Source organism: Syngnathus typhle, linkage group LG4 (assembly GCF_033458585.1).
Source record: "Syngnathus typhle isolate RoL2023-S1 ecotype Sweden linkage group LG4, RoL_Styp_1.0, whole genome shotgun sequence".
Lineage (NCBI taxonomy): Eukaryota > Metazoa > Chordata > Actinopteri > Syngnathiformes > Syngnathidae > Syngnathus > Syngnathus typhle.
This window is the reverse complement of record NC_083741.1, coordinates 3,555,010-3,579,340: the sequence shown is the minus strand read 5'-3', so window position 1 is coordinate 3,579,340 and position 24,331 is coordinate 3,555,010. Positions and strand designations below refer to the sequence as shown.

General features: G+C 42.1%; 1 protein-coding gene across 1 annotated transcript in view; it reads left to right on the top strand.

Annotated features, from left to right (window-relative positions):
• The window catches only part of stard5 (StAR related lipid transfer domain containing 5), a 47,239-nt gene that overhangs the window by 5,412 nt on the left and 17,496 nt on the right, over positions 1-24,331 (top strand). The window contains exons 2-4 of the mRNA XM_061276218.1: positions 2,782-2,831; positions 20,055-20,187; positions 20,501-20,618. Coding sequence (XP_061132202.1) covers positions 2,782-2,831; positions 20,055-20,187; positions 20,501-20,618 — 301 coding nt within the window. The remainder of the gene's footprint in view (positions 1-2,781; positions 2,832-20,054; positions 20,188-20,500; positions 20,619-24,331) is intronic.

Here is a 24,331-nt window from a genome sequence, read left to right as displayed (position 1 = left end):
GTCTTCCTCCTCAGTGTCCGATTGGAATCGCGTTAGATATCCTTCGCCTCACACTTTCTCAGTCTTTTTCGTCGTCGCTTTTATGCATTTCTTCGAGTGTGATGAGGGTCTGCTCATCAAAGTCAAAGTCTGCTTTATTGTCAACGTCTTCACATGCCGAGACACACAAAGAGATCGAAATTACGTTTTCTCTATCCCACGGTGACAAGACATATTACACGATAGACATACAAGTAAGGGACGCAATATAAAAACCAAGAAGGCACAAACAATAAATAATAAGAGTAATAATAAATAAGCAGATAACACAACAATCATGCTAATTTTATTCATGCACGAAGCGCTAAATTACATTAAACTATCAAGCGACACGTATAGCTCCAGAGTAGACGGGACCACGAAATAAAGAAAAGGGTGACGCAACACAATGTCATCAACATCGACTGCCTTTAGCTTAAAAGTGGCATCATATGCATTTCTTTTGTCCCCCATAATGACGGTTTGTGTATAAAAGCTCCCTTTCAGTAATGTCCGTCTTGATCTCGTTCTGTCTCTTCTTCATGTGAATTATACGCCTATCAAAACACAAACTAGCACGTCTTCTTCGGCGCATTATCTCTTCTTTGTCTGTCTCGCTCTTGATTCCTGCTATACCGCACCGGAGGCCGTAAAAATCCATAAATACGACTCGTCGCGCCGCCATTTGTGTGTAAAAGCTTCCTTTCGGTAATGTCCGTCTTGACAAACTAGCACGTCTTCTTCGGCGCATTATCTCTTCTTCGTCTGTCTCGCTCTTGCTTCCTGCCAGAGCGCCCCCTGGCGGCCGTAAAAATCCATAAATACGCCACGCCGCCATTCAAGCTCTATTTCCCTCTTTGACAGCCAAATCGATTGCTTTTAACTTAAAAGCTGTATCAAATGCATTTCTTCATGTGTTTTCCATGATGAGGGTGTGTGCGTGATGCGCGAAATGTTAAAAAACACAAACTAGCACGTCTTCTTTGGCGCATTATCGCTTCTTCGTCTGTCTCGCTCTTGCTTCCTGCTAGAGCGCCCCCCTGGAGGCCGTAAAAATCCATAAATACGCCGCGCCGCCATTTAAGCCTCGGGGTTCAAAGTAACCTGAGTAAAATGCATTAAAAGTTCACGTTCATTACAACGTGTTTTTGGTGAGCAAAATGTCAGAAGAATTGAATTTAATGACTACATTTTACCGCGGCACCATTGAGAGCGTCCTCTCCAGCTGTATTGCTGTTTGGGGTGGCGGCTGCACTGACTACAACTTGAAGGCCCTGCAGCGCATAGTGAACACGGCTGGTAAGATTATTGGTGCTTCGCTCCCCTCCTTGAAGGACATTTACGCCTCCCATCTCACCCGCAAGCCGGCCACGATTGTGAGTGATGTGAGTCACCCTGCTCACTCTTTGTTCGAGCTTCTGCCCCTGGGAAGAGGTACAGAAGCCTGCGCTCCCGCACCACCAGACTCTCAAACAGCTTCATACTCCAGGCTGTCAGGATCCTGAACTCGCTTCCCCGTTCTGCGTAGCGTCCTGTACTTTTACTGTCTGTATGCACACTGGCTTTTATTCGTTGTGTTATCTATTTATTATTTATTGTTACTCTTATTATTTATTGTTTGTGCCTTCTTGTTTTTTATATTGCGTCGTTTACTTGTATGTCTATCGTGTAATATGTCTTGTCACCGTGGGATAGGGAAAACGTAATTTCGATCTCTTTGTGTGTCTCGGCATGTGAAGATGTTGACAATAAAGCAGACTTTGACTTTGACTTAAATGCTGATTGATTGGGTTTTAATACAATGCAGATGGTCCAAACAGCGCCACTGCTTTGTTGAATCTCTGAGTCACATGGCAGAGTAAGAGAAAAGGTTTAGAGCCCTTTGACGCAGGTCACCTAGCGTGCATTCCTACTAAAGCTCATAATAGTCACAAGCAACACAGCCAGAATAAGCAGCAGCCATAGTAGTGTTTTAAAATAGGATTTTTGTTTTTTTTCTTCAAGATACCGCAGTGTATAAAAGTAATCAAGTCATCACAAAAATCACGAAAAAATCCTTATATAAGTCGCACCTGACTATAAACCGCAGGGTTCAAAATTTTGGAAAAAAGTCGCGTCCTATAGTCCAGAAATTACGGTGAATGGACTAGATATACCTGAGTATGCTTTTAATTCATTGGACAATTCCCTCAGTCCCCTCAGTGCTGATGTGAAACTCCCATCGGGAGCAGTATTGTTGGGGATATAAGTACAACAATTTTCCCCAAACATCAAACAAATCCCCCCTCGCTCTGCCAAAATAGAATCTTAACACAAGCCTATTCTGATATGCCATTAGTGAAGTGGCAGTCAATTGCAAATGTATAGCACTAAAGCCATCCCTTGTAAAATTTCTTAACTGTTGTACATTGTTCATCCATTTTCTATACCGCTTGTCCCCACACGGGCGTGCTGGAGCCTATCCCAGCAGTCATCGTGCAGTAGGCGGCGGACTGTATCTTTATCTGATCACACAAGTTTACATCTGAGTCTTAGGTGTGTGTTGAGTGCATCACCTGTTAATGGATCAGATAAATTTGATCAATGCCGGCTTGTCAAAATACACACATAACACTGCTAATAAAGTTATTACATTTAATTTTGGCACTTGGACCTGCAGTTCATTGTAGATCCAGCTCCAAAATCACTGGCTAGTTATTTTCAAACCTAGAAATTCTAACAGTAGTTCTCTATCACTAAATATAATTTTCTTGTCTTCCACAGAATGACGTCATTGTATCATGGCGACCTTCGTCCGAGTTCCCAGGGAATGTGTGAGAACCCTCAACCTCATAATATTCATTTTAATAAAATGATGAAACAGTCTTTAGTGAGAAATGAGTAGGGGTGTAAATCGCGGGTTTTGTCACGATACGATATATCGATACAAAAAACCACGATACGATATTTGCCGATATCTTAAAGCCTGCTGTGATTTATTCACGATACATCACGATATAGTGCTCTACGATCGATATAGAACAATATCCTGATTTATAACAATTCATACGCAAAATCAAAAAGGTACTGCAAACTCTTTGTTATTACAAAGTGCTTCCAAACAAATGACTTGAAGCCCAAAGGGGAGCGAATTTCCTCGTCTTCTTGGACACTAGCTATAGCACCAGCCCAGGAGCCGCGTAGTTGTCGGCTCCCCTTTCACGTGCCTGCTCTGCTCACAACACAACGCGCCGCGGCGCGCACTGCTCCCGGAAAGAGGAAGCAAGCAACAATGAACTGGATTTCAAAATAAAGTCGCGTCTAATGTCCGAGGTCAAAAACGGGCGATAAACATCGATGTTTACGTTTAGAATCGATGCCAACAAATCGTAGAGCATTATATGGATTAATCGATGTGTATCGATGAATCGTTACACCCCTAGAAATGAGCAGGCATATGTAATAGAAGTAAAAGAGCAAAGTTAATCAATATATTACCTATTCTGCTGAGAGTCTTCAGACATTTTGGGGGGGGTGCAGGGACAGTGGAACAGTATTGCCTCTACATACACGCTGTCTCAAGCTGCATATGCCGATGTAGTTTTTTAGGGGGCGAGGGTGGACTACTGCTGTGAAATTGAGCTCTTAGTAAAAAGAAAACTAGAAAAGTGGGTGTTCACAATAATAGTACCGTATTTTCCGCCCTATAAGGCGCACCGGGCTATAAGGCGCACCTTCAATGAATGGCTAATTTTAAAACTTCATCCATATATAAGGCGCACCGGCCTATAAGGCGCATAAAATAGAGGCTACAGTAGAGGCTGGGGTTACCTTATGCATTCATTAGAAGGAGCTACGCTACAGGGAATGTCAACAAAACAGTCAGATAGGTCAGTTAAACTTTATTTATAGATTAACAACAGCAGGGTATAACATGTAGTGCAACATTTATATCACATAATGGAGGGGAACTTTTCTTGGATTCAATAAACACGTAAGAAACAGTCTGATACTGTTAAGGTGAATCAAACGTTAGCGCTATCACAATATAGTAACACGAAATAGTGCAAAGCAATAACAATATATAAATAACAACGTTGTTCAAACGTTAACGTCAAACGTCACACAACACAGCACACAAAATAAACGTGTAAAGCTCACTTTATAAAGTTATTCCTCATCCGTGAATCCCTCGAATTCTTAAGGTAAATCAAACGTTAGCGCTATCACAATATAGTAGCACTCGAAACAGTGCAAAGCAATAACAATATATAAATAACGCAACGTTGTTCAAACGTTAACGTCAAACGTCACACAACACAGCACACAAAATAAACGTGTAAAGCTCACTTTATAAAGTTATTCCTCATCCGTGAATCCCTCGAATTCTTAAGGTAAATCAAACGTTAGCGCTATGACAATATAGCAGTGCTTCTCAAATAGTGGGGCGCGCCCCCCTTGGGGGGCGCCGTGCTATACCTGGGGGGCGCGTGTGACCCTGGGGAACAGGCTTTTTTTTTGCAGTACTAGAATAAAGTGTAATTGCCCATCTTCCCAGCAGGGGGCAGTGGCGCTCTCATTGTTACTTCTGTGACGTTTGCGACAGTGCAACATTTTACGACTTACAAGACAAGTTAGGATAGTCACGGTGGGGAGGGGGGGGGCGTGAATAGTTTTCTTCTTGCTAGGGGGGGGCGTAACAGAAAATAATTGAGAAGCACTGCAATATAGTAACACTCGAAATAGTGCAAAGCAATAACAATATATAAATAACTCAACGTTGTTCAAACGTTAACGTCAAACGTCACACAACACAGCACGCAAAATAAACGTGTAAAGCTCACTTTATAAAGTTATTCCACATCCGTGAATCCCTCGAATTCTTCATCTCCAGTGTCCGAATGAAACAGTGGGGCGATTACGGGATCCAATATGCCCGGCTCCGTCTCGTCGGCGTTGTCACTAATCGAGTCACTGTCGCTGCTGTTGTCTAGCAGTTCAGTGACAATTCCTGCCTTCCTGAAAGCTCGGACCACAGTTGAGACTGATATATCAGCCCAGGCATTTACAATCCACTGGCAGATATTGGCGTATGTCGTCCGGCGCTGTCTCCCTGTCTTGGTGAACGTGTGTTCGCCTTCTGTCATCCACTGTTCCCACGCAGTTCGCAGTCTAGCTTTGAATGCCCTGTTGACACCAATATCTAGCGGCTGGAGTTCTTTTGTCAATCCACCCGGAATGACGGCGAGTATCGAATTGGTGTGCTTTTTTGACACCAACTGTGACGTGGGAGCGCATGGAGTCGTAGACCAATAGGGACGGAGCTGTGTGAAAAAAGCCACCCGGCCTCTTCACGTAAATTTCTTTCAACCATTCGCTCATCTTTTCTTCATCCATCCATCCCTTCGAGTTAGCTTTGATGACGACGCCGGCTGGAAAGTTTTCTTTTGGCAAGGTCTTCCTCTTGAAAATGACCATGGGTGGAAGTTTATGGCCATTAGCCTGGCAAGCGAGAACCACAGTGAAGGAGGACTTCTCATTCCCTGTGGTGCGAACGTTTACCGTGCGTGCTCCCGTTTTATCCACAGTGCGGTTCACAGGAATATCGAAGGTGAGTGGAACCTCGTCCATGTTGGTGATGTGCTCTGGCCGGATGTTTTTTTCAGTAATGTTGTTTTTGCAATATGCGCGGAAAGTGGCTAGCTTTTCTTGGTAGTCTTTCGGCAGTTGCTGTGAAACAGTAGTCCGTGCGCGGATGGAGAGATTACGTCTTTTCATGAAACGAAAGCACCAAGAAGGACCGCCTTTAAAATTGTTAATGTTAAGTTCGCTTGCTAGCGCTGTTGCCTTCATTCGAATAGTGATTGTACTGACACTTCTACTTGCTGCTCTCTGTTCAACAACCCATTGTTCGAGTTTGTCCTCCAACGTTAGCCATCTCGCCTTGCACCCTCGGAAACTCAGTTTAGTTTTCTTTACTTGGCGCAGGTCGTCTTCTTGCTTCCTCCACTTCCGCACCATTGATTCATTAATGTTAAATTCCCTGGCTGCTGCTGTATTCCCGTGTTCTACTGCGTGACTGATCGCCTTGAGTTTGAATTCTGCGTCGTAGGCGTGTCTCTTAGTAGGAGCCATTTTGGGGTCTGCACGTAAACAAATGGAATTTGAATCTACCATGCGCTTCTTCTTCTACCGCGCGCTTCTTCTTCTACCGCGCGCTTCTTCTACCGCGCGCTTCTTCTACCGCACGCTTCTTCTTCTACGGGGGAAAATGAAATCGGCCAGCGGCTGCTTACTGTATTGATCCATATATAAGGCGCACCGGCCTATAAGGCGCACTGTCGACTTTTGATAAAAATTTTGGTTTTTAGGTGCGCCTAATAGGGCGGAAAATACGGTAGTATCTGCTGTTGATGCTACAAACTCAAAACCATTATGTTCAAACTGCCTTATTTAAGCAATTCTGTGACTCACGAAACTAGTATTTTTTCTTTACATAAGCTCAGTTTATTCAAGTTTTCTTCACAAGTGCAAGGCATAGAGTTAACCAACCTTTGGCAGAGTTCAGCTGTTATTCTACTCGAAGTTTTTTTTAACAACATTCCACAATTCATTCACATTTCTTGGTTTTGCTTCAGAAACAGCTTTTCAAAGCCAGCTTTTTTATTGTCAATCCCTTCATATGTCAAGACACACAAAGAAACCAAAAATCCGTTTCCTCTATCCCACGGTGACGAGACATAGTACACGATAGACAAACAAGTAGACGACACTTTTTGATGACACCCCATAAATTCACTGTGTGAACAAGTTCAGTGCCACTCCAAAACTCGAATTTTGGATTAGAACCAAAATTTTGCTTGTTTATTTGTGTGTTTGGGGTCATTGCCTTGTCAAAACACCCATTTCAAGGTCATGTCCTCTTCAGCACAAGGCAGCATGACCGCAAGTATTTTGACATATTCAAACACCATAGCAGGAGAAAAGTGCCCATATCATGAGGCCTGCACTAACATGCTTGACTGTCTTCACTGTGAACTGTGCCTTGAATTCAGAGTTTAGAGATTGTCTCACAAATTGTCTGTGGCCCTTGGACCCGAAAAGAACAGTTTTACTCTCATAAGTCCACAAAATAGTCCTCGATTTCTTTTTAGGCCCGTTGGGGTGTTACGGTAATTTTCGGACTAAAGGTCGCTCCGGAGTACAAGTCGCATCAGCCATAAAATGCCCAAAAAAGTGAGAAAAAACATATTAAGTCACTCCGGAGTATAAGTCGCATGTTGGGGGGCAATTTATTCGACAAAATCCAACACCAAGAACAGACATGAACGAGCAACAACAGGCTAAACGATAGGTATGCTAACGTGACATAAACACAAAAGAAGAGCTGAGAACGGGCCTGACGTTAGGGATGGGCGATACCAATGATTTTGGAATCGATCCGATACCAAGTATTTCCTACCCAAACTACCCGATATTCGATCCGATATCGATACCGGAAGTGTAATTTCCTGCCAAAAAAACAATTTAAATGCAGTGGCATTCTTGCTCTTGGAGAGTCATCTATTGAATTTTGTAGAAAAAAGTATTAGGTCATGTACATGAATTATTAACCTTTTTAGACATTAGTGCATTAGTGGAAGATGCATATTAATAGTATAACTTTAATAAAAATGAGCTATTCTTTACTTTTTTCTCTCTCTCTCTCTGTTGTTGGGAAAATGTTTTGTCTTTTAGTATACCGTTTTTTTCCGTGTATAGTGCGCAAAATTTAACTAATTTATTGTCCTAAAATCTGGGGTGCGTATTATACATGGGTACAAAGAAAAAAAAATGTAATTTTTTTTTTTTTTAATTTTTTTTTTTTTTTTTTTTTTTTTTTAAAGAAAGTCATGGTACAACAAAACCAACAACAGGACTGACCGACAAAGTCGTAGAACAAAAAGACAGGGTGACATTACCAAAGACAGGAACAGAATGACAGTAACACATGCAATGATCCAACGGTGAGCGAGGGGCAGACAGGACTTAAATACAAAACACGTTACATCGATTGAGGTGACACAGGAAGAGAGGGGCGACGCGAACAGAAACTATGGCAACCTAGACACATAGCAAAACTGGGGACGAGACATGACAAATCTCCCCCGAAATAAAACTCACCTTTCTTCTTGTTTGTTGTCAATCGCGCATCACATTCAGCCATCCTGCCCAACACACTTAGTAAAATTCATATATGACGACACATCGTTTGATGCGATGGTGCAATCCTTGATGGTGTGTTATTGTCAAATATTGTTTGTTTTTTAATCTCCATCGCGGACCGGACGTCATACGGAGGCCGCCATTACAGATGCGCAGAACGGTTGCGCAAGACACGTCAGCTATATAAAGAGCGAGAGTTCAGTTCTCCACCTATTAGTTTCAATTCACAGTTTAATTAGCAGTTTCAATCAGCAAATAACAAAATGCGTATTACAGGTAATATTTTATTTCACAACACTTTGCCTTGTTCCTTTCGTCTCTGCTGTTCACTTCAAACACGCTCCATACGACCGCAATGCTCTTGTATCAGACGCTCGCTCGATCACCTGCTAGTTTGCTGTCTGTCACAATGTACCCTACACAAATCCGAAACATTTGTTGCGGCTCCGAGTCACGACGAGGGGCAAGTTTTGGTTTCCAAGGGTGTTTTTATTCCTCTTCGACGTCTCTCCCATACAGAGCCGCCTCTTTCCCGTGCGCGGTGGTGCGTTTATGGGCAGTCGGAGAAATCAACGCCAACAAAAAAAATTACATCTAGCCTAGTTAAGACCATACCAAAGACTATAAAAATGGGACCCATTGCCTCCCTGCGTGTGTGACGATCATTGGGACTTAAAAAAAATAAAAAATAAAAAATAAATTAAAAAAAATTCATAAAAATTGGGTGCGTATTATACATGGGTACAAGCTTTTTTCCAGCATCAGCATGCCATTTTTAGGGGTGCGTACTATACATGGGGGCGCACTATACACGGAAAAAAACGGTAATCTAAAAAGAGACATGGTACCAACAGAGATGCAGGGCTTAATCGTCATGAGCAGCAAAACTATCAATTTGTAAAGCCACTGGATACTTACATTTAATATTGTAATACTTTAGTGTTGTTTATAGGAAGTGGAGTTACAAATAAAACGTATGGCGTTCGACCACAAATTGAAAAGGGGAAAACTTTATTTATAAATGACTGACTAAAGCGTAGTAATTATTGCTTCAAATAGCACATCAACCACAAATGCTTACGATTTTTGGTTAGCACCTGATACCTGGATATGTCTTGCCTTTCTGAAACGCTGCTTCTAAGGTACTTTGGTACCTTAGCCTCGGTGTGGCTGCAGGGTTTTCCGTCGCTGCATTAGTGTCTGCGGCACGTTTCAACTGCAGCTCTTCATGAACCGTGGGGTGAATTTTGCTTAAATGTTTTGTCAAGTTTGTGGTGTTGCCACAATATTTAATTGTTTTGTGACATATTTCACATTTTGCCTCGTTGTTATTAAGTAAAATCTAATATCCCCAAACCAGACTTCTCTTGCGTTCGGACTGGGCCGCCGCCGTGGCCATGCTTGTTTGTGTTTGTTTGGATTGGAACGGGGGCGGAGGAGGAGGGCTTGGCTTGTGAGAAAAGGGGGCGCGAGCAGAGCAGAGCAGGACACGCCGGTGCAGCAGGACACGCCGGTGCAGCAGGCGGAAGGAAAAGTAGTGCTAGCATGAGTGCAAGTCGTCAAATTGGAGCAGAAAAAAAATGAGGAAAAATATAATTAAATAATTGTAAGTATCGATATTTTAGCTAGGGAGATCGATACTCAAAAATGAGCAGCCTGGATCGATATATCGATATTTTTTATCGATCCTCCCATCCCTACCTGACGTAACATTCAGAGTTATTAAAAAAACTATTACATAAAGAACACATTTATAAAACCATCTGTGTCACTCCAATTCATTAAATCCATCGATCGTCCTTTGTCAACAATGGGTGGGCGCCGCTGACGGCGCTTGCACTTCAAAATATTCCACAGGCCCATATACCGATATAAATTAGATATCAAATAACTATTATATAAGCAATAATATTATCAAACCATCTGTGCACTTTAAATCATTAAATCCATCGATCAAATTCCTCGTCCTTTGTCAACAACGCCGCGCGTGCGGCCTGACGTCAGCCTCGTCGTTATTCCACAGAGCTACTATATAAATATATTGTAGCGTTAACAAAGTACAAGGAAAGGTTTGGTAAACGGCTCTTTATTTAACAAAACTTCCAGGCGTGTGGCGGCGTGTACTTCCAGGCACGGAGGTGGAAGAGAGATCCATAGAATAGGACCGGGCGTGCGTAAAAGCCATGACCGAGCCCCATCCACCATCCCCGGACAGCCACCCGGCTGAGCGCCGGCCCTCAACTTCCATCCACGGAGGTGAAAAAGAGCTCCGTAGAGTAGGACCGGGCGTGCGTAAAAGCCATGTCCGAGCACCGTCCCCGGATGGCCACCCGGCCGAGCGCCGGCCCCCGACTTCTATCCACGGAGGTGAAAGAGAGCGCCGTAGAGTAGGACCGGGCGTGCGTGAAAGCCATAATAGTTTTCAAACCTTCTGTGTCGATCCAAATCCTTAAATCAGGGCTGTGGACTCGGTTCGGACTCGGGGACTCGGACTCGGTCGGACTCGGTCATTTTTGCCGGACTCGGACTCAGTGCTGATTTTGACCGAGTCCACCGAGTCAGACAATAAAAAAAAAAGAGGCAAGTTGCAGCCAGAGAGTGTCAGGTTACAGTCAGCGCGGTAGGAGTTGGAAGAAGCAGTAAAAACTCCACCAAACTCGTCGTAATGACCCGTGATATGTTATATCCTTACTATTTTCCAGGTTCTTAGATAGCAAGAATAGGTCGGACAACGACGTGAATGATAACTGCTTTATTCCTTACTCACAGTGCGTTCACAGGGCGTACTACAACAACACAGAATGCGCCCATCCCACTTCTGGGGTTTTTCTACTACGGAATTTGAGTTAGCCCAAAATACACAACATCTCTTCCCCTCTTACAATGAACGTGCTATATGCACCTATAACTTGACATCTTCAAGATCTATCAATAACTACCATTAAACAATTATCATATATGGTCCAGACAATTATGACAATAATATTCCCATGAAACCTTTACTTTGGGTGAGTTTGGACTACGTCGAATTATACCGAATTATAGCGAAAAACCGATGTCGTACGGCATCAGCACTATGTTGTTTTCAATAAAAACATAAAGAACTCACGTTTGCGTCAGTCAATTTTAATTTTTATAAAGGATTATTCTCATTTATTGTCTTTAAATTCATCCGCGTTCTGCCTTTGAAGCGGGGTGCATTCAAAAACCAGTCGAACAGACGGAAAAATTTTGTGATCAAATCTTTCATAACGAGAATGATTTGAGTGAATTGATTTGAATGAATAATTGAGACGAAATTTCAGTTCTGAAGGCTCCTTTTGTCCCAAGCAAAGTGACAGATGGTGGGGAGGGGGGATAAAAATTGTAAAATCAATTCACTCAAATCATTCTCGTTATGAAAGATTTGATCACAAAACGTGTGTGGCTTTTTCTTAAATGAACACGTTTGACATTGCTATCGTGTCAGCTTTTAATTATATTGCGCTGTCATGTTAAAGCAAATTAATAAATGCAACAATATTAATTTGCTTTGAAAATACATGAGTAATAAAATAAAATGGATGGATGGATGAATGATGATCACAATTAGGTATAAAGTCTCCTTTGTAATATATACTCCTTGTAGCCTGTACCCAAAAAGAGGAGTTTCTTTGCATCGAGGTTTATGCAAAGAGCTCACGTAATTATATTGTTGCGTTTTGGTGAAGTGAATGAGTGTTCCGTCTGTACGACTGGTCTTTGAATGCACCCCGCTTCAATGGCAGAACGCGGAGGGCATCAAATGAGAGTAATCCTTTATAAAAATTAAAATTGACTGACGCAAACGTGAGTTCTTCATGTTTTTGTTGAAAACAACATAGTGCTGACGCCGTACGACATGGGTTTTTCGGTTTCCAAATAAGGGGTCGTCACTAATTATTTGTGTTTAGATAAATGTCTGAGCTATAATGGTGTAATTAATGATTAAAACTTGAAAGTATCTGTTTATTGTATTCGTTTATATGTTTAATAAAGACAAAGCCATCACAAAACTGTTGTAATTGTTTAGATTTTGATCTAAATTAGCCTTGAATAAAGACTAATCAGTCACATGAATTAACAGAAAAAATGGACAGCCGGACTCGGACTCATGGCCATGAGGCCGGACTCGGACTCGGTGCAAAAACCCGACCGAGTCCACAGCCCTGCCTTAAATCCTTCAAACTCTTTGTCCTCCGTGTCACTTAGAAAAAAAGCCGCTAATGATCCCGGTAGTACGTGGGGCCCTTCGTCATCCCGTGATCAATCTTTGTCCTTTTTGTAAATAACCGCCGTGCCACGCCGCGTCGCGCTGCTGATGTCACTTGAAATTCAAATTACAGTAACCCCTTGCTACATCGCAGTTCGTTTATCGCGGTTTCGCGTTTTATTTTTTTTATTTTTGAAAAAAAACCACAAGTCGCTCCTTATTATAAGTCAAAAACTATGAAAAGAAACGCAACTTATAGTCCAAAAATTACGGTATTTGGTCAATTGTAAGCTTTTGCACAGCTACTATTTAACAAAGGGACTAGGGCAGGGGTGTCAAACTCATTTTGGTCTGGGGGCCGCATACAACTTAATCGGATCTCAAGGGGGCCAGACCAGATCCAAAATGATAGAGAACTAACAAGTCCACTTTTTTTCTTTGTATTAGTGCAAAGAAGACGTAAATTATAAAAATCTTTATATGAAATGAATTGTCCCTTTTACTAAATATATTATGAACAACCTAAGAGTTTTTAAGAAAAGTATGTGCAATTTCAACAACACTTTTACATTTATTCAAGTGCAAAACTCACATAACATATATGGCATGCATAAGAAATAATGCAAAGAAAACTGACAAGAAAACTGACTAGCACTGACTTTCCCAGCAATTACAACAGCAAATATTCAGAGCTGTTTATTTTTATAGTGCAATGTTGAAAGCAGCATTCCATAGGATTAAGTGCATCAATATCAGGCATCATGTCCTGAGAAGCAGCCAGTTTCAGAATCTCATTTAAGTGCTTATGTGTGAGCTTTGAGCGAAGCTTTGTTTTATTAATGTTCATTACTGAGAAGACCTGCTCACAAAGGTAGGTAGTCCCAAACATGGACAACATTTTTGCAGCCAGTGCTGTCAATTTAAGATAGCCTGATAGTCTGACTGTGAATGGTGACCGAAAAACTGCAAATTCTGTCTCAAGTTCGCTAAAGATCTGAAATCGCTTCTCAAACTCCCTCAGCAACCCTGAAATCTTGTCTTTGTACTGTGTCACTTCACAGTCATAATACTGTGTTACAATATTTTTGCGTCCTTGCAACATTTTGTTCAGATTATTCAAGTGCTCTGTAATATCAACCATAAATGCAAGGTCCTGCAGCCAAAGTGGGCACTGTAATTCCTTAACAGGTTTTCCTTTTTTCTCCATAAATTGTCAGATTTCCCCACGTAGATCAAAGAAGCGCTTCAGCACAGCACCTCTGCTTAACCATCTTACTTCAGTGTGGTATGGCAGACCATGGGTAATGTTACAGTCACTGAGAAAGCTGTCAAACTGACGATGATTGAGATCTCTGGCTCGGATGAAATTAACAGTTCGGACAACCACCTCCATGACGTGATCCATTTTTAGCGACTTGCAACATAATGCCTCCTGATGCAAAATGCAATGAAATGTCCAAAAATCAGCTCTTCCATTTGCGGCTTGTACTTTCTCTCTGAACTTTGTCACACCTGCCTTTTTCCCGATCATTGACGGCGCACCATCAGTAGCCAGGCTTACGGCGCAGGACCAGTCCCGACTCTGTCTAGCGATCCAACAACGGAGCGGAAAATGTCATCAACGGTTGTGGTGTCGGTCATAGGCACCAACTCGAGAAACTCTTCTGTGACAGTCAAAGTCTCGTCAACTCCACGAATGAATATGGCCAGTTGAGTGACGTCGGTAATATCAGTACTCTCATCAATTGCAATGGAAAATGCCAGAAATGAATCCCCTCTGCGTTTCAGTTGGCTGTCCAAGTCTGCCGATAGTTCCGAAATTCTGTCTGCCACGGTATTTCTCGTCAAGCTAATATTGGCAAAAACTTCTCAGGACACACAATTTCGGCAGCCTTCAGCATACAGTTTTTGACGAACTCCCCGCCACAGTATGGCTTTGACGCTAATGCTATTTGGCTAGCAATTACGTAGGTGGCTTTCACCGCAGCATCACTGACCTCTCGGCTCCGGGTGAAAACAGATTGCTGTTTCCTCAGACGCCCCCGCATTTCATTTACCTTCTGTTTTCTCAGTTCTCCGTGCAAGCTGTTGTATTTTTCTCCATGCTGAGTTTCATAGTGGCGCCGAATATTGTATTCCTTAAGCACAGAAACTTGCTGCATGCACCAGGCACACGGGTTTCCCATTCACCTCCGTGAACATTTAGGAAGAGGTCCATTTTTCTTGAAAAATCCGACACTCTGTCTCCACTTTTCTCTTTTTCGACAAAGACATTTCACTGAAGAGGGTGCCAGGGTCAACAGAAAAAGCGGGTAAAGCGATAGAACTGACTAAAACGCAATGCCCCTACCGGACAATATAGGAACTGCAAATGTTAAAGAAAATTAAATGTATTCTTTTTTGATAATGCAGATTTATCCCGCGGGCCAGACTGAACCCACTGGCGGACCGGTTCCGGCCCGCGGGCCGTACGTTTGACACCACTGGACTTGGGGGTTAGGGGGGATTCTTGCAAATAAATTAACTTCACAAAGGCATATTCTAACTGTCACAGTACTTAGAAGTAACGCCAAACAGTCTTTGATCATCCTAGTACTCCTCAATGGTGAGCATTCGCCGTTTTGGATACAGGGGGTCCTCGGTTTACGACGTCGATACGTTCCTACGCAGCGACGTAAACTGAATTTCGATGTGGGTCGGAACAGTAATAAAAAGAAACAGTACAGTAATAGAAAAAGTGAAAACAATTCCTTACATTTATTCCTGTGGTTGGCTTGCACACTGGATGGGGCGTTGCAAGCGAGAAATTAGGCAAGAGTCCAAAATGGTGTATACCAGGGGTCGGGAACCTATGGCTCGCGAGCCATATCTGGCTCTTTTGGTGACTGCGTCTGGCTCGTGGACAAATCTGACATTTGTTTACTCAATTGAAGAAATAAATAACTTTGTTATATTATCAAAGTAAAAAATAGACCTACTGAAATCAAAATGTTAAATTAGCTTTCATCATATAAAATACAATCACGTTTGCAATCCATCCACTGAAATCCACGGTTGCATCATATCTGCCAATCCCAACTGCCCTTCGGTGTACAGAAGGGTGACGCCAGGTCGGACAAAAAAGCGTGATTTTTATGAGACAATACTCCTGTCACACACGCATGACCACACCCCTCAAATCTGGCCATATCTCGCACACCTGCTGCTGGTTAGTGGACGTTCGACCATGACTTCGCTTTTCGCACTTCCCCACACTATGTGCCTGCCTCGCTGATGGCAAAGAGAAAAAAAGATGGCGGTTACCGAACATTTCAGAGTGAGTGGACCGAAGAATTCGCATTTGTGGAGAGACAAGGCTCTGCTATGTGCCTCATATGCAATGACAAAATTGCATCAATGAAACGCTCCAATATTAAGCACCACTTTGAGACACGACATGCGACATTTGCAACCAAGTACCCAGCTGGGGACAGCAGAAAGAATGCATGAATGCAGAAAGAAGAAGAGCTCCAGAGGAAAGTCCAAGCTAGTCAGCAGAAACTCCGTTTATGTACCAGACAAGGTGACTTTAATTCAGCTAGTTTTGCTGGCGCATTAGCAATTGTGAGGAACGGAAAGCCATTCACTGATGGCGAGTATTTCAAAACATTTATGCTTGATGTGGCTAATTAACTTTTTGACGACTTCACGGATAAAGAAAAGATACTCAAACGGATAAAAGACATGCCTCTGTCAGCAAGAACCATTCATGATCGGGCCATTATGATGGCAAATCAAGTGGAGGAAACACAAGTGAGGGACATAAACACAGCAGTCTACTTCTCCTTCGCTTTGGCTGAATCAACAGACGCGAGCCATGTATCCCAATTCAGTGTGATTGCAAGATATGTTGCCGGTGACACGCTGCGTGAGGAAAGTCTTTCTATTTTGCCAATGAAGGGATCAACAAGAGGGGAGGATTTATTCAAGGCGTTCATGGAGTTTGCCCAGGAGAAAAATCTACCTATGGATAAACTCATTTCTCTGTGTACCGATGGTGCTCCATGTATGTTGGGAAAAAAACGAGGATTCGTGGCCCTTCTTCGTCAACATGAACACAGACCTATCGTCAGTCTTCACTGCATTCTGCATCAGGAGGCGCTTTGTGCGCAAATGTGTGGCGAGCAACTAGGTGAGGTGATGTTGTTGGTGATTCCGGTGTTCAACTTCATTGTTGCCAGAGCGTTACATGATCGCCAGTTTAAAACACTGCTGGATGAAGTTGGAAATGCCTACCCTGGTCTGGTTCTGCACAGCAATGTCCAGTGGTTGTCAAGAGGAAAGGTGCTCGGCCGTTTCGCAGCTTGCCTTAGCGAAATCCTGACTTTTCTCGAAATGAAAAGTGCTGAGCATCCTGACTAACCAACATCGAGTGGCTTCTGAAGTTTAACTACCTTGTGGACATGACTGCCCATCTAAACAAACTCAACGTGAAAATCCAAGGCATTGGAAATACAGTCGCATCCCTTCAACAAGCTGTGTCTGCATTTGAGAATAAGCCAGAGCTCTTAGTTGCGGATATTGAGACGGGGCGTTTACTGCACTTTGAAAAACTGAGGGAATTTAAAGCTGCCTGCACAGCAAGAGACCCCTCTCAACATGTTGATATTCGGCAGCTAGGTAGCTTGACATCTAAACTCCTGCAGTCGTTCAAAGCACGTTTTGGAGATTTTTGTAAGCACACTCGTCTGTTTCAATTCATCACTCATCCACACGTGTGCATACTGGATGCAGCAGAGCTGAGTTACATCCCTGGTTTGTCCGTCGGAGAGTTTGAGCTTGAAGTTGCTGTTTACCGGCAAAACCGGTCCAAAAACGGCTTTAAATATATGAGATGAAATACAAAAAAAAAAATCATTGAAATAACATGAAAAATAATATGAGACTTGTGTCGTAAACACAAAACAACGTAACTCGAGGTCATCGTAAACGGAGGACCCCGTGTATTCTTCAATCCGTTTTGATGCTTGTTTTTCATTTTCTTCAAAGCGTCTCTTTTTTTGTACATTTTAGTGCATTAGAGGTTATTGTTGACGAACAACATATAATTTTTTGCACCTGCATTTTCCCCCTTATTAATAAGTTCTGAATCGAAGTATGCTGTTGTGAATAATGTCTCAAATTGTTCCCATTTTGCTCAGGCTTTCAAAAAGAAAACCATGTTCAACAGATCATGGCTTCATACTAGAATAGGGACACCTGATTCACACCGGTTTGTTCCACAAAATTGACAAGCTCACTAAGCGGTGGTGGCGTACTGGTTAGCATGTCCACCTCACAGTTCGGAGTTCCCTCCCTGGGTCGAGTTATCATGTTCTCCCTGTGCCCGCATAAGGTTTTTCTGGGCACTCCAGTTTCCTCCGCCATCCCAAAAACATGCTTGGTAGGCCGATTGCCCACTCCAAATTGCCCCGAGGTGTGAGCGCGACTGCGGCTGGTTGTTCGTCTCTTTGTGCCCTGCGATCGGCTGGCAACTGATTCAGGGTGTCCCTCGCCGACTGCTTGATGACTGCTGGGATAGGCTCCAGCACACCCGCGACCCCCGTGGGGATAATGGGTACAAAAAATAGATGGATGGACTTACTGAGCACCACACCACTATTAATGTAAACACCCCCTTTTCTATGTTTTCCTACTCATAGCCTAATTTCACAGCCTTTTTTCCATTTCAACTTGATTGGATTGTCCTACCTGTGGACTAGGGGCAGGTAGAGGCCGTTGAGCTGGATAAAATATCTGATCAAATCATGGATTCATCTTTTTCGTCACATAGCACTACTATTGTTCTGAACACTACTATAAGTCACTCCGTAGTACAAGTCGCACCAGCCATAAAATGCATAATAAAGAAGAAAAAACATATATAAGTCGCACTGGACTACAAGTCGCATTTTTGGGGGAACTTCATTTGACAAAATCCAACATCAAGAAAAGACATGAATAGGCAACAACTGGGTAAACGATACGGTGTGCTAACGATGCATAAACGAAGAACCGAGAACGTGCCTTACGTAACATATTAACAGATATTAAAATAACTATAACTTAAATAACAAGTTTATCAAACCATTCGTGTCACTCCAAATCATTAAATCCATCGAAATCTTTGTCCTCTGCGTCAGTTTTAAACAACGCCGCTGCTGACTCCGGAAGTGCATGCGGCACTGACGTCACTCATCGTCAGTTGCAGTTCCAATTATTCCACAGGCCTGTATAGTAACTACCGTAATTTTCGGACTCTAAGTCCCTCCGGAGTTTAAGTCGCACCAGCCATAAAATGCCCAAAAAAGTGAGAAAAAAAAACATATATAAGTCGCTCCAGAGTATAAGTCGCATTTTGGGGGGCAATTTATTCGACAAAATCCAACACCAAGAACAGACATGAACGAGCAACAACAGGCTAAACGATACGGTATGCTAACGTGACAAACACAAACGAGGAGCTGAGAACGGGCCTGACGTAACATTCAGTTATTTTAAAAAAAAACTTACATAAATAACACGTTTATAAAACCATCTGTGTCACTCCAATTCATTAAATCCATCGATCGTCCTTTGTCAATGCCGTGTGCCGCGCCGCAGTTCAGATTATTCCACAGGCCCATACAACGATATATAAACTTTGTTTTTAATAACTATCACATAAACAACAATATTATCAAACCATTTGTGTCACTCCAAATCATTAAATCCATCGATCAAATTTCTTATCTTTTATCGATTGTCCTTTGTCAACAATGCCGTGTGCCGCGCCGCAGTTCAAATTATTCCACAGGCCCATACAACTATATATAAACTATATTTTAAATAACTATCACATAAACAACAATATTATCAAACTATTTGTGTCACTCCAAATCATTAAATCCATCGATCAAATTTCTCGCCCTTTGTCATCCTGGTGACAGAGGACATGTCCAGAGGATATGGCGCTTTAAAGTGTTAATTACTTTATTTGATTTTTTCTCTCTATTTTTCATGTTTTGAATATGTTCAAGATAAAGATATCAAAGCATGTGAAGTGATCAACTATACTAAAAATAACGTGAAGTGGTCAACTATACTTGTAAGTAAGTTAATGATCAAGTAAAAATTTGTGAAAAAGAACATTTAAGTCACTCCTGAGTATGAAAAGAAAACTCGATTTATAGTCCGAACATTACGGTATATATAAATTATAGCTCCAATAACTATAACATAAATAAGTTTATCGAACCATCAGTGTCACTCCAAATCAATAAATCCATTGAAATCTTCATCCTCTGTGTTACTTTTAAACAACTCCGCTAACTCCGGAAGTATTTGCGGTGCTGACGTCAGACTCATTGTCAGTTGCAGTTCCAATTATTCCACAGGCCTAGAGCGCCCTCATGCGGTTTAGAAATACGGGTCTTACCGGATATCCGTGGCATATACCCCATACCTCCTAATGGTTTAGTTATGTTGCTCCGAGAATGAATGCAATATGAAGCTGTATCTGGCGTAATCTGTGTTTTCTGATTTGACTCCTGCAGCTATAAAGAGGATGGAGTTATAAGGCTGTATCTGGCGTAATCTGTGTTTTCTGATTTGACTTCTGCAGCTATAAAGGGGATGGAGTTATAAATGACACCTTAGAGAATGTATGGGAGTGTCTGAAACCGGTACCAAAAGGGCTCAGAGTCAAGTGGGACAATAATGTGAAGAAGTTTGAACTTTTGGAACAAATCACAGAGGTTTGTAAATATTACCAGTTTTACAGACATTTTGCATGACCATTATGCAGATTTTACACTTGGTGTATGATTGGCCATAAACTATTTACAATCAAATTGGGTCAGGTCATGAGGCAAAAAAGTTGTGATTCTACCTTCTATGTTGTTTTTGTTTAGCTCATACTCCTCTCAGTTGAATAAAAAATAATTCATTGATTGTTGTGCTTATAGTATTTTTTTTAGTACAGCTTTTAAATGTGTGTGATAGATGACGTAATATACATTTTTCAAAGCAGTTCTCTGAGAAACTGTCTTGTCTCCAAATCTTCTGCAGGACATCTCCGTCTGCCGAACAGTCACACCCTCAGCAGCTATGGGTATCATAGCGCCTCGAGACTTTGTTGATGTCATTTTAATTAGGCAATATGAAGACGGCACAATTTCTTCGAATGGTGTGTAACGAATTTATTTGTATAGATAGATAGATAGATAGATAGATACTTTATTGATCCCCGGGGGGAAATTCAATTAACCGCTGGAAGGCTGCCACACATGACGGTGCCAGAAAAAAAACAAAAAAACTAATGTGTTTTGTATTTTGAATGATTCTTTTTGGCATGATTTTTTTTCCTTAGCTTCTGTGACAATGCACTGGCAACAGGTCCAGGTTTTAGTCAGCCTTTTGCTCAATCTTAGATAGCCTCCATTCAGCTCTCTGTGATCCTGTACAGCATATGTGTCAAACCCATGGCCCGGGGGCCAGATATGCCCCACCACATCATTTTATGTAGCCCGCAAAGACAAAATGTGCATCAAATTGTCTTCGCTTTAAAAAATAGAGCTATTGCTAGCAACTTTTATTATCATTCACCTTTTCAAAATATTCTCTGATTTCAAAGCTAGTTACCGTTTTTTTCCGTGTATAGTGCGCCCCCATGTATAGTACGCACCCCTAAAAATGGCATGCTGATGCTGGAAAAAAGCTTGTACCCATGTATAATACGCACCCAATTTTTATGAATTTTTTTAAAAAAATTTTTTTAATTTTTATTTTTTTTTTAAAGTCCCAATGATCGTCACACACGCAGGGAGGCAATGGGTCCCATTTTTATAGTCTTTGGTATGGTCTTAACTAGGCTGGATGTATTTTTTTTTGTTGGCGTTGATTTCTCCGACTGCCCGTAAACGCACCACCGCGCACGGGAAAGAGGCGGCTCTGTATGGGAGAGACGTTGAAGAGGAATAAAAACACCCTTGGAAACCAAAACTTGCCCCTCGTCGTGACTCGGAGCCGCAACAAATGTTTCGGATTTGTCTAGGGTACATTGTGAGACAGCAAACGAGCAGGTGATCGAGCAAGCCTTGTCTGATACGAGAGCATTGCGGTCGCATGGAGCGTGTTTGAAGTGAACAGCAGAGAAGAAAGGAAGTAGTTAAGACCATACCAAAGACTATAAAAATGGGACCCATTGCCTCCCTGCGTGTGTGACTATCATTGGGACTTAAAAAAAAAAAAAAAATATTTTTTTTTTTTGTACCCATGTATAATGCGCACCCCAGATTTTAGGACAATAAATTAGTTAAATTTTGCGCACTATACACGGAAAAAAACGGTATTCATCAGTTTGTTGTGTAGCCCATGTGTATAATGTAAGGTAGGGGTGTCCAAACTGCGGGCCGCCCCCAGTTTTTATTGGCCCGCAGCAAATTCTGAAAACATAATTGAATATGGCCCGCACAAGAAGCTTGAGCTCAACTCTGTTGCACTTCTCAGTTTCCACACTAGATGGAGCCCGCCACACAAAGCGTTTGACGTCCCATTAGCAAACAAAAAGAGGAACATTTACTTCATTATACTTGATTCGTTTGGTGCAAGATATTCATTTGTCATCGCTAACACACACTGCGCGATGATTAGAATATGGGCGATAATTTGATTAAATACGGTATATATCATACTATAACATAAACAACAATTTTATCGAACCATCCGTCTCACTCCAAATCATTAAATCCATCGAAATCTTTGTCCTCTGTATCACTTAAAAAAATAAAATAAAAATCAGCTGTTGACTCCGGAGCTCTACGTATACAACCAGCTCAGTGGGCCTAGTGGTTAGAGTGTCCGCCCTGACTGGAAGGTTGTGGGTTCAAACCCCGGCCGGGTCATACCAAAGACTGTAAAAATGGGACCCATTGCCTCCCTGCTTGGCACTCAGCATTAAGGGTTGGAATTTGGGGTTAGAAGGAGTTGAGCTCTTTACAAGCCCTAGGCTTCGTCTCCCTCCTTGCACAGTTATTGATATAATATGTGCTAAACAATAAACTAACTAACTAACTAAAACTAACTATTGTAGCGCGGTGAGGTTCATGACTGGGGAGGCACTGACATCCCCCCCCGATAAAATTTGTCTGGCACCTAACCGTGTCACAAAAAAGGTTGGGGAACGCTGCTCTAGTGTGGCTTATTCCTTATTTAATTGGAACTAGTTTAATTAAAATCTCATATCAGCGGTCTTCACACATAAAAACACTCAATAAAGCACATGAAATCAAAAACTTGTTTTCGATCATTTATACCACTCCGTTCTAAAGTCCCATTGTCCGAATCAAACTTTTTAACTCTGGAGTTGGTCTTCCTTTACTGATGACCTCCTGCTTCGATCGAAAATCCATAGTTGAAAATCGTTTGGATATGTAATCCGCCATTGTAAAACGAAATGTAAAAACAGGAAAAAAACACAAAAAAAAATGAATGTAAAACGAAACAAATGGACGACTGCTCCTCAGTTGTTCACTGTAAATTTGAACTGGAGAGCTCTTATTCTACAGGTAGGCACATGAAGCATCCCGGGATCACTAGCACTACAAGGCTGGAGAACCTTTTTTCGTAGCCTCCGTAAGATCTCTTTTCAAAGCCGTTTTTTTCATCTAAAGTAGTGGTCCCCAACCTTTTTTGCGCCACGGACCGGTTACATGTCAGAAATATTTTCGCGGACCGGCATTTATATAAATAAATAATACATTTATTATCGGTCCTACCCTCTTCACTCTCTACATACTACCCCTCGGCAATATAATCAGGAAGTTCGGCATCTCATTTCATTGCTATGCGGACGACACCCAGCTATACCTCAAACTTGACCCCCCGCCCTCCATAACCCAGCCTTCTCCATCTCCCTCATCCATCCTCTCCCTGTGTCTGGAGGAGATAAAGGCGTGGATGAATCTCAGCTTCCTGCAAGTTAACAGTGACAAAACCCAAGCCATGTTAATTGGCACTCCCCATCAGATCCATACCTGCCCAATAACAAGCATCTTATTCGCCGGTCTCACTATTCCCCTCTCAGCCACTGTCACCAACCTGGGTGTGAAACTGGACCCTCAACTCAACCTTGAGTCACACATAAAACACATCTGCAAAACCTCCTTCTTCCACCTCAGAAATATCTCCAAACTCCGCCCCACACTTACCCTGACGGATGCTGAGAAACTTGTCCACGCCTTTGTCTCCTCAAGGATAGACTATTGTAACGCACTCCTCATCGGGATCCCTAGCAAGAGCCTCCAGAGGCTTCAGTACATTCAAAACAGCGCTGCTAGGATCCTGATGGGGGTGCGGAAAAGCAATCACATCACACCCATCCTCCGTTCTCTGCACTGGCTCCCCATCAAATTCCGAATTGATTATAAGATCGCCCTCCTCACTCACCATTGTATCCTTGGACATGCTCCCCCATACCTCAAAGAACTCCTTGCCCCAAAACCTGCCACCCGAAGCCTCCGCTCATCCAATTCACACCTTCTCCACGTTCCTAAAACCAAGCTGCGCACCATGGGCGACCGAGCCTTCTGCTATACAGCCCCTACACTGTGGAACTCCCTCCCCGACCACCTAAGAGCACCCCAATCCACTGACTCTTTCAAAACTGGACTTAAAACTCACCTTTTTACCTTAGCATTTCCGTAATTTTTCCTCATATCTTGGTTGTCGTCCAGTTGTTCTAAACTTGTCCTTGTTTTGTTTTCTTGTTTTTTTATCTGCCATGTAGCACTTTGAGATTCCCCCAAATGTAAAGTGCGTTATAAATATAATTTATTATTATTATTATTATTATTTATATAAATAAATAAATAATACATTTATAATAAATATATAAATACG